This window comes from Rhynchophorus ferrugineus, unplaced genomic scaffold, assembly GCF_030347505.1.
Source record: "Rhynchophorus ferrugineus isolate W39M unplaced genomic scaffold, kcgeb_rfMv2 rfM3, whole genome shotgun sequence".
NCBI lineage: Eukaryota > Metazoa > Arthropoda > Insecta > Coleoptera > Curculionidae > Rhynchophorus > Rhynchophorus ferrugineus.
In genome coordinates this window covers 38,316,858-38,328,909 of record NW_027472582.1, presented here as the reverse complement: position 1 = coordinate 38,328,909, position 12,052 = coordinate 38,316,858, and the positions used below count along the sequence as shown (strand labels likewise).

The 12,052-nt window shown below is 31.5% G+C and overlaps 2 protein-coding genes across 5 annotated transcripts in view; one reads left to right on the top strand and one right to left on the bottom strand.

Annotated features, from left to right (window-relative positions):
• Window positions 1-12,052, bottom strand: part of plx (PTB_TBC1D1_like and TBC domain-containing protein plx) — a 192,588-nt gene that overhangs the window by 99,493 nt on the left and 81,043 nt on the right. The window lies entirely within an intron of this gene.
• The window catches only part of LOC143192669 (cilia- and flagella-associated protein 61), a 37,653-nt gene that overhangs the window by 23,957 nt on the left and 1,644 nt on the right, over window positions 1-12,052 (top strand). The window contains 7 exon segments of the mRNA XM_076398146.1: window positions 757-935; window positions 993-1,212; window positions 3,418-3,655; window positions 4,686-4,812; window positions 4,868-4,978; window positions 8,907-9,101; window positions 9,243-9,308. Of these exon segments, the coding sequence (XP_076254261.1) occupies window positions 757-935; window positions 993-1,212; window positions 3,418-3,655; window positions 4,686-4,812; window positions 4,868-4,978; window positions 8,907-9,101; window positions 9,243-9,308 (1,136 nt within the window).

The following is a 12,052-nucleotide window of genomic DNA, read 5'->3' as shown; positions in this document are numbered from 1 at the left end:
TTTATGACAAGCATAAATCACTGGGCGCCAGTCCTGGGGATTAAGACATAATGTCAGTTAAATGAAAGCGGCACATTAAAAGCTCTTGAGCATTTCTGTATAATTTGTTAAATTTGTTTTCAATGAGCCCAGTAAGAACAACTGTTACCTGAGTGATTATTAACGGGTTAGCCTGCACAAACTCATTTATGGTATCCGATTTTATAAATATCCATTTTTATTTCGATACGCAGTAAAATTTTCAGTAGATTGTTGCTTAATTTCCATATCAAATATCATATTTCTCCAATTGATCTTGCTATCTTGTCCAGGTAGCTGCTTTTTCTTGTAGGAATCTTATGGTGGGTACAGATCTGAATATCCGATTCGAACATATTAAGTACATTGATGAAAAAAAGAAAAAACGTAGCATAATTTTCTGTGCAAGCATGTGTTTTCTTTGAAAGCGCCGAATCATCTCGAGCCTAATACTCCAAATACACATTTTCGCCCACAATATACCAATGGTATATATCTTGGAAACGCTTAAACTTCTAAAATCAGTTCAAGTGAAAAACACTCGATGCCATTACATACTTAATTGCTTTACTTTTAATTAAACATAAAACTATATTTAGAAGCAATCTTTCTGCATTTAATGGGACATTTTACGACAATTCCTAATTCGATTAAAACTGTTATCATTTTATTGGCAAAATAAAGAAAGTCTTTATAGAAAGTCTTTATATAATTTATTTGTTATTCGTTGTTTTTTAGATAACATCATAGTATATGGACATTTTCTGCAAGCGTATAATTGTTTGGCTGGCTTACTTGAATTTGGAATACCTGGATCTAAAATTGTTTTAATAGAACCATTTCCATATCTAATGAATATAGATAGAAAACGAAGACACAATATATCCATTTTCAACGACCCAGATGTATATCATGCAGTAATTCGTATTCATTCACTGCAATTAATGATGATAAATTAATCACTATATATTTAGGTTACAGAACATATCGCAGCACAAGGTATTAAGGTGCATTCATCCTACTATTTTATCGATTGGAACTTTGACATTGAAGAAAATATCGTTACTAGTGTTAAATTTGAATCTAGACACAAAATGTTAGAGCTCAACTGTCAAGCAATATTCTTTTTCTATGATAAAAGTATCAGTCCAAAAATATATCAATTGCTTAATTCTGCTGGTATAGTTTTTGATGGTAAGTTAATTTAGTAGAGTTTTTATGCATGCAATACATTGAAGAAATATATTGGGTCTTTTAAAGAAAATAGTGTTATTTTGTCACCAAACCAATAAATATAATGAACTAAAAAGGAATCACTTTAAACAGATTGAAAAATAAATACCATCTATTAGCTAAGATAACTATAATTACAAAACTCCAAAATATATTTTTCAAATATATATATAAATGTTACATATACAATTCAAAAATAAAAATAAACAAAATTATAACAAAAAATACTCAACTTCTACGCATATATCAACATTGTATCTTCTAATTATAATATAACATATTCGTGCGTTCAGTTAATTGAGCAGGATAATAATTTATGTCAATATTACCTCCTCTTAGATCATTATGTATGTTCAAACTCAGTAGAATACTTAATAATTGTCAAATTTCATTAAGAAATATTATGTCGGATATTGAACCTTGTGCTATTTCCATATGCGGTACTACCAATTACCTAATTCCAATTGATATTACATCCCCTGCAGGTAGGACGTATTCGAAAGCATTTTTATATTGTGATTTATATTCCACAAACACGGTATTTTGTTGAATGAGTTTATCATAATGATTAATATGTACCCAAGTGCCTCTATATTAGATCTCTTGGTAAGGATCTCTTGCCTAATGTTCAATAAAATAGTCTTATATCTATCACAATATGGATTTCATTTAGTGTAATCAAATGTCTCCTATTTGTTACAATTAAAAAGTCACCGGCCTGACACATAGATGACACTACTAGAGTTAAATACACACTTTTTTTAATTAGCCCTAACCTTCAAAAGATGTATGTTTAAGTTTTACAGCTATCGGATCACTGGTTTGTGAATTATAGCATTTTGAGTGAAACAACTTTTGTTATTGTAAAAAAATATGGATAAAAAGGGAATTTCGCGTGTTGATATAATATTGCTTTTTGAAGGGAAACAATAAAGTTGAAGCAAAAACTTGGCTTCATGCCGAGTTTCCGGATACTGCTCCAGGAAGATCAACCATCAACGATTGGTATGCTATGTTTAGACGTGGTGAAATGAGCACCGAAGATGGTAAACACAGTGAACGCCCAAAAGATGTTGTTACCGACTAAAATATTTAAAAAATCCACAAAATGATTTTGAATTACCGTAAATTGAAATTGAATGAAATAGCAGACACTCTAAAGATAACAACTGAATGTGTACATCATATCATTCACTAACATTAGGATATGAAAAGCTCTGTGCAAAGTGGGTGCCGCGCGAGCTCACTTTTGACAAAACCAACGACGAGTTGATGATTCGGAGCAGTGTTTGAAGGCGATCAAGCGTAACAAACCCGAGTTTTTGCATCGATATATGACAATGGATGGAATATGGCTCCATCATTTCACTCCGAAGTCCAGTCGACAGTCATCCGAGTGGACTGTACACGATGAACCCGCTCCAAAGCGTAGGAAAACACAACAGTCGGCTGACAAGGTTATGGCGACTGTATTTTGAGATGCGCATGGAATAATTTTCATTGACTACCTTGATAAAGAAATGACCATCAACACCGACTGTTACATAGCGTTATTGGACCGTTTGAAGGACGAAATCGCCGAAAACGGCCGCATTTGAAGAAAAAGAAAGTGTCCATGAAAAATCCAAAAATCCATGAATTGGGTTTCGAATTGCTCCCTCATCCACCGTATTCTCCAGATCTGTCACCGAGCGACTGTTTACTGTTCTCAGATCTCAAAAGAATGCTGGGAAGAAATGTTCGTCGAATGAAGAGGTAATCGCCGAAACTGAGGCATATTTTGAAGCGAAGGACAAATCGTACTACAAAAATGGTATAGAAAAGTTTTAGGGTTACTAAAATCGGTGTATCACCCTTGAAGGGAATTATGTTGAATAAAAAAAAATCTAATTTTGCTAAACAAATGTGATTTACTATGGTAGGCCGGGGACTTTTCAATTGACCTGTTATAGTATGTTTATACAATATAGGAACACATTAAAATAGAACAAGAACTATAAACATACTCATAATTAGTTAATATATATTCATAATGTATAACAAATATATAACATAATGTGCTTCTTGGCACCATCATAAACCAAATATATAGTGGTTATTATGTTTAAAAAAATTCAAAATAATTAATTTTAATACATATAAAATTCTAATAGAAATATATAACAGGTAGACTAGTGGTTGACAGTAACTGCAGGACAAATGACGAAAAAATTTATGGTGCAGGAACACTCACCAAATATTCCAGGAAATATTTCGCAACAAACATGGTCCATAAATACTTCAATAGAGTCGAAATTGGTCAAAAATTGGGGCAACAAATCAGAAATATGCTCATACCGGGATTTGTTAGAAAATCAGACCCAAAAAAGCACGGATGGAATGTTCACTTAGATATACGAGACAGGTTTGTTATTTATGCACTGATAAATTTTCACAGTTAATTGTGACATAAAAACGCCAGATTAGCGGAGATGTATAATTGACATATCAAAGTCCTGTGTGTACTGTGGGATACTCTTATGTTAAAATCTAATAATGTTCATCCGCTGATTCAACTGAGTATACATGTTTATTTCCTATAGAATTGACTATTCTCATCGCTACATTATTTGTAATAGTATTATTTTAGTTTAAATAATACCATACGCATTCACTATAACTATTATTGATGTTAATCCACCATAAAACCATTATTTTCAATTAATTATACATTAGCTGGCTAAACTTTGAAAGCTTATAGCAACCTTACTACTCAATTATTTTTAATAAGTAACAAATGTTTAATGTTTAGTTTTTAAAGTACTACGCACTTGCTTATGCTCACTTCATTCACTCATGACTTTTTAACTTTAAAAGGGCATTTGTGAATAACAAACGGTACAATATATACTAATAAAAACAGTTTCTACCATTTAGACTGACAAGGACGGTGCAATACTACATAATACATAATGTACTGCATAATACTACCATATGCTTCTAAAAGTATTTCCTAGGCTTCGGGGGTAGATTTATTCAAATCAAATAACAAATGTATGTTATATTATCCAAAGCGCATACAATCAGTCGCGACTGGTGCTACCTGTGGAGTTCATATCTGATCCTATGAACTTTTAAAACGTAACAACAAATAAGTTCTAGGCTTTAGAATGACTAAAAGATACAGATATCGACGCAATAAAAAAGCAAATAACTGAAACAATTTTGTATACAAAAAAAAAACAACGTTTGTATACACTGTATAAATCAAACGCTAAATTGTTATTTTATATAAAGAAATATTGAAAGCATGGAATTTTTAGTTTGATTAGACTACCTTAAATTTTACCCTTATATTTCGCATTTTCAACAATGGATATTACTGATCAACATACAAACAAGCACCCAATATTTAGTATAACTTTCTTATTAAACATTTACTTTTATCATATTAGACTAGTACCGAAATATGAAGAACCAATTTTAAGATACTGTCGATTACCAGGTGGTTTATATTATATGTCAGTCGTTAAGCCTGGTAGAAGAATTCCTTTGGAAACAGCAAGCTCTATGGAAAATTATGTAAAGCTATTGGTAAGATTTTTATACTTATCACGATTATAATTAGATTCTTTAGGGGCAAGTCTTTATTACTGGAAGCTGTCGAAGTTTGGATTCTCATGGATTTTTCAAGTTACATTTTAATGATACCAACCGAGTTGAAACTATAACCTGCTTAACAAAATTCGTAAGTAACTATATATTAAACTATAACAATAGTAATTTAATGGGTTCGGTAAGAAATGACGTTATTATGTTGATTTATATAGAAACAATAATACTTTAGTAATAATACTGTAGAAGCGTTTAATAGGTGTGAAATTCTTTCATATAATTAGATCTCATATTAGATATGCTTAGTACAATCTTAATGTACGAATTAGATTATTACTACTGTTCTGTTCCACTATATTAATAAACAAACAAGGCGAGTATGGAATTAGTACAGTATGTTTTTCCAAATTAATATAAAACTAAACTGCTTAAGCTAAAGTCAAGAATACACTGATAAGTGTGTTGAACTTGTTTAGTGTATAACAAATTCCTGTGATTTGGTTCGCTTCAATCTTATGACTTTCTGCGTGTTGTCCAGTAGCTATATCGCTTCCACGTTGCTATGATTCAGCAACTTTATTTCATGTTTTAAGTCGAAATCTTTGATCATTTCGTATATCCATTTGATTTCGAGATGCTCGTGCAGCTCTGCAGGTTATGTAGCGGTAAGAATTGGTAATTAATCGTAGAAATTTGTTTTAGGTGCGTTGATTACTAATTGGTTTGATATTTTAGTGCAACCCCATATTTGCACCCCCTTGATCCAAACCGATTTTATGATTGACTGAAAAACCAATCTGTTTGATTTTAGGTTAAGTTGAGATTATCTTCTGACAAATCAACCGATACTTGACTTTGAATCCAGTCTGCGCTACTTTTTGTCTGTCATTATGTTTCCGGTTTAACCTATGGGAGATGCTTGTAGAGATATTTGTAGTAGCTTGCTTGTAGAGATCATCAGCAGTAAAAACTAATATTTCACAGTTTTTTTTTGGAAATTAAATCTCATAGTCATGCAATACTGATTTTTAGAAAGTAAAGCATTAAAACGTTTTTACTTTCCATTCGATTAGTCAAAAGACAAATACCATATGAATTGATTAAAAATATAATTTCAAACCCTTTCAATAACGCAATGTCTTTACTTTCTTTCTATATTACTACCTTCTTTTTTATTCTGGAGTGTACTGTAACTGGTGATAAAAAGTGGATCTATGCGACAATGCCAAGTCACCAAAATCTCAAGCACAACATTTCATAGGTTAGTCAAGAATTACCATCCACATCAATATCGAAGCGGAATATTTATGATCATAAAATCCAAATCATCTGCTAATAGCAAATGAAACTGTTACAGTAAATATCTATCGACGTTAATTAGAGCTACTTAGAGAATACCTGAGTTTCCTAAAAACCAAAGTTTCAGTCAATATATTGCTCATACCAAATAATACGATGGTCTTCGCCTTCTACCAAGTCTTTCTCTGTCAATCGACTAACCTTTAGAACTACACCTTATATCTATGCTAAATTTCCTGCTTTTAGGTATACCATAAGTTTCTAAAAGAATTTGTTAGGCTTCGGCAGCAAACTTCTTCAAATCAAACAACAAAATTAATGAATGTCGAAAATGCAATCTTGGGAGTTCCAGGATTAGCGTCTGCATACATGCAGAATAACTTAATGGTACTAAGAGCAAACTATTATTTTATGTCGTATATAATTAGAAATGTCAACATTAATATTTCGTATTTTCACCAAGATACAGGGGATGAACAAAATAATATTAACACCTGATATATTCATAATATTTATTTAATAATAAAAGATTCATCCAATATTTACTTCTAGAAGAGCTGCAATTCTTCGCGCAATAATGTCTGAATAATATTCAACCAAATGCTCCATTCTGGTATGTATTCAGTAATGTTGGAGATGGAAATCTAAGAAGAATAAAGCATCTTAGTTGTCCGTATGGGCGCATTGCCATCTTGGAATATAGTAGTATTTGATAACAATATGCTGGTCATAGTTTTAATTCGTACTATTCTGGCTAATGATGTAAATGAGAGAACCAGCTTTAGACTACGATATTGCCTCCCAAATAATAGTGGAATCTGCTTTTGGAGGTTCTCCATATGTAAACCCGGCTGTTTGTATGAAACAATGTAAAGGATGATTAATTTGACAGTACCACATTCTTACAATTATCATGTGTCCATGTTTCATAATCGTATCGGTTCTGCCGAAACAGTATTACTCAAGTGAGTAGAGATATATTCTGCTGCAGATTTTGCTGCGATAATTTTTTCCTTACCTTGCTACAATCCTTTTTAACGTCGTCGGTCTCGCAAATTTGGGTATCCACCACTATTCCTCTTCGCTGGTTATGTTTTGCTATATTTTGGACATTACCGTGGCTACTGCTATTCGTGAAATGTTAAACAAAGTCTGAGAAACCACACTTATCACCAATCACTTGTTTTAACTTGCGACCGACAAAGCGTATAATAGACTGAAATATAATTTACAAGAGTTAACATGTAAACTCAACAATACATATGCGTCGAATTATTTACATGGACGCAGTGTTGACAAGATGCGACAAGATGTATATATTTTATGATATTCATATTATTTTGTCTATCCCTTGTATTACTCAAAATGCAATAATTCTTAGGTAGTATTTCATACGGTATTTAGGCAGTTTATGGAATTCTGAATGCAGAGTTAAAATGATTAAACTAGCGGATCAAAAGAGCAGCTGTAACGAAGCTCAAAAATATTAGGATGAATAATAAAATATAATTGAAACCATAAAATAATTATTTTTCCTCTACGAAGTAGCCTTATTGTACAGTTATCCGATAGAATATTCAATAAGAATTAAATTGTTAGCCAATGGTTTTAATGGTGTTAGATATTTTCAAATCGAGTAACTCATGAAATCATGTTATAACTCATTTTATCAACGATCTTTTACTGGTACACCTGTTAAATTAGCACTCTATAAAAAATTAAAACTTCCAACCAAACTTATTTCCTTCCAAATAATTTTAAATAATTATAAATTAAAGTCTTTGATAATTACTATTATACTAAAAACATCTTAAGGAAACATACTGGTTATATTTTATACACTTGGAATACACAATTAAACTTGGAACACAAAAAGCTTTATTTTGAGTGGGTGCCGCGTTTTCTTATAAATGACATAAACAACAGCACGCTATTGAATTAATTGATTGACTATTGACAAATTAAAACACAGTTGCATATGGCTTCAGGAAAAGAACATTGGTTTATGAAATAAATATGTTATAACGAAAAAAGCTCGTTTGATTAATTATTAAAGGACAAAAATTGTTACACTAACTATATGTTTTTTTTACTTCACTATTAGTCAAATGTCGTTATTATTTTATTTGGAATCGCTCTAATTAACTCATCTGGTTGACTCATCAAATCCAATAATGGTTTATTGTATGGGGTTTGGATAAAGATTAATTATCAAACATTTTCTATGTAAATAATGTGTCAAAAAGTATTGATAGTATTTCGCATTTACTTTGATTTCAAACAGTAGAGTAAAATTCATCAATAAAACTAGTTTATATCATATAAATCTCTATAAAACTATTATACTACGAATGGTAAATCAATAATTTCACACTGATATCTATCTCAGCAAAACTTATTACAATCATATCAAAAAGGGACCTCTGAAAATTAACTTATGGTATAATTCATCGACAACAACCTCTTCTCTACAGTAAATATTCCTACAAAATGTTAAAAACATAATCTATAATATGATAAAAGGCACAATAACCACACCAGATTATTCCAAAAGTACATACTATACCATGTCAAACTATAAAATTTTATCCGATATAAAATTCTTCGTTATTGCATGACCTTTCTAAGGGGATAAGGTTATTATCAGACTGATGAAGCCGTATTTCCAATCCGTAGGTACAGCAATAACGTAACTCTGGTGAACTAGTCTATTTATTACATTTTTTAAATCTATACAGTAAATATATGTCACTATTTTTTAGCCCATAGATGTTAAAAATATTTCTTGTCTCTGGGGAAAACACGAAAAGTTACTCAACAATCTACAGCTACGATTCGAAATGGTACTGATTACAGATTTTTTTGAATACTTCAAACAACCATGGGCCTATGCCTTGTATCACGACCGATTCGAAGATTTATTAGACGATTTGAATAATCTAATGACTTCCTCAGTGGTAATATATATAAATTATTATATAAACATTTATTTAATGAATACATTATCAATGATATTTAACGCAAATTTTATATAATGATCGGATTTGTACAAAATTAACTAGACAATATGTAATTAAATCCTAATATTTATTTTTTAGGGAGTGGATGGATCTTGCTTAATTACAGAAGTAATAGAAATGTATAAACAACGTAAATGGCAACCGGTAAGATCATCATAGTATTTTCAGATTTTTTTGGTGGAAAATTTGTAAAATTTGCAGTAGTTGCAAACAATCGTATATGAGAGGTGTATGACTTAATTTTTACAGATTATTTAACCAAATTATCATGTAAAAAAGCAATAGCAAATCATATAAAAAGCTTGCTTCCTTGTCCAGTATAATTTACCACAAAATGCGTTTTGTGATCGAATTATCAATGTAAGGCTGAGATAGGAGCATTGTGCGAAGTTACATTCGATCAGCACAAACCTTTCAAATGTACTGGTTAAAATTAACGTTGGGAACTATCGATTGAATATAGTCGAAACATTCGATAGTCGCAAAACAGTCGAATTAGTCGATAGCAAAAAAAATTAGCGACTGAAAATAGTAATTACGATTTCACTAAAATGCAAGTTTCACCTGTTATTCTATTCATGATAATAGATGGAGACACGAATTCCTTCCAGTACTAATTTTGAAAGAGGAAAGGACGTAAATAATTGTTCTTGAATCTCTGTGCTGTACAGATAAGGTAATTTTAAATAATTTTAAAATAACAAGTAGCAGTGTGAAAAAAGGAATGAAATAGTGATGCCAAATATATTTAATCGTATTTTAATATTCGGAAACTCACAATGACATAATATAACAAAAGTTATTGGTTTGTTTCTAATAGGTCAATTGAAAAGTCCCCGGCCTACCATAGTGAAACCCATTTTTTATAATTATAGCGGTCATCCAACTTTTCGATACCCTTTTTGTAGTAGGCCTTGTTTTTTGCTTCAAAATAGGCCTCAGTTTCGGCAATCACCTCTTCATTCAACGAAAATTTTTTCCCAGTGAGAATTCTTTTGAGATTTAAGAACAGGAAATAGTCGTTGGGGGCCAGATCTGGAGAATAAGATGAATGAGGAAGCAATTCGAAGCCCAATTCATGGATTTTTGCCATCGTTTTCACTGACTTGTGATACGGTGCAGTGTCTTGGCGAATCAGTACTTTCTTTTTTTTTTTTAATGCGGCCGTTTTCGGCGATTTCGTCCTACAAACGGTTCAATAACGCTATGTAACAGTAGCTGTTGATGGCCCTTCCTTTTTCAAGGTAGTCAGTGAAAATGAGGTCATGTGCATCCCAAAATACTGACGCCATAACTTTTCCAGCCGACTGTTGCGTTTTCCCACGCTTTGGAGCGGGTTCATCGTGTACAATACAATCGGATGACGATTGGACTTTGGAGTGAAATGATGAAGCCATGTTTCATCCATTGTCACATATCGACGCACAGGTTTGTTACGCTTGATCATCTTAAAACACTGCTCCGAATCATCAAATCGGCATCAAACTAATGATCCGACAGCTGTCAAATTTATACACGCATTTTTTGAGGATTAGAGCTAATTAAAAAACATATGGATTTAATTCTAGTAGCGCCAGCTATGTGTCAGGCCGGGGGTTTTTCAATTGACCTGTTATTTCATTCCAAAACCTGCTTACTTTTTTTTAACCGTGCCATAGGTGTGACGGAGATGTACATATTACGTATTCCTTTTCGAACTGTCTTGGGGAAAGGAATTGTAAGAGAAAATTACTGTAATTTATTACCTTCAAAATAATTTTCATTTTGAATTATTTTTTTTTATATTTCATATATTTGACTTGATTATAAATGGCCAAATATTTCTATCGTATTTTCTCAATCAATTTTTATTAGCTATTCAACCATCGCACTCTTTTTAAATACAATATTTTTATTTATCGTTAATAAGTCAAATTTTAAGATTATTATTCGTTGAAACTTGAATGAAAGAAGTTTTAACATTATTACATTAGTTACTCATTACTTTCAGCATTATTTTCAAGGTCGCGCCTAGGACGCCAAAGTCACGTTAAAAAATCAGTCGAATGAAACTAGTAGATCCGAAAATAGTAACTTAAAGTACACGACTGAAACAATCAATAGTAAAAAGTACGATAGTTAAATCAATTGTACCGAAAATAGCCACTGAAATTAGTTGACTGAAACAGTCGATAGTATAAAATAATAAAATCAGTCGGACCGAAAATAGCGAAGAATCAGTCGATAGTAAAATGTAGTCAATTACTAAACAGTCGATAGTTCTCAACGCTAGATAAAATGAATTTAGTATAAACGTTTGTTAAAATCTGTTAAGATGAATACTAAGGATATCGCAAGCTCTTGTATTTGCATTGCTCCTTCTGGATAAAAACAGATCTTGTATTTCCACATCTACAAACTTTCAAGACTAATTGTGCCATAGAAAAAGTAAAAATACCTTTATAAATATTAACTGTCTTACATTAATTGTTACTTATTTATTAATCAATATAAAAATTGATTATGATGCACATTGATAATAAAAAATGTTGTGTACCTGGATCTAAAGCTATTAGAGAAAGGAGATATCTTTTAAAGTAGTGTTGAAAACTATCGACTTAAATCGACCGTTTTAGTCGCTATTTTTGGGTCGACTGATTTTACTACTTTTTACCACTGACTGTTTCATGTCATTTCATTTCATGTCATGATTGTTTTCAGTCTACAGATTTTGTTACTATTTACTATCGACTGTTTCAGTCGTGTACTTTTAGTTAGTATTTCTGGTTCTACTAGTTTCAATCGACTGATTTTTAGCGTTCTGGCTCTGTTGTCCTAGCCGCGACCTTGACAAAAATGTACCCAATTTGTGATTACATAGACTTATATGTAATATATATAGTTTTATG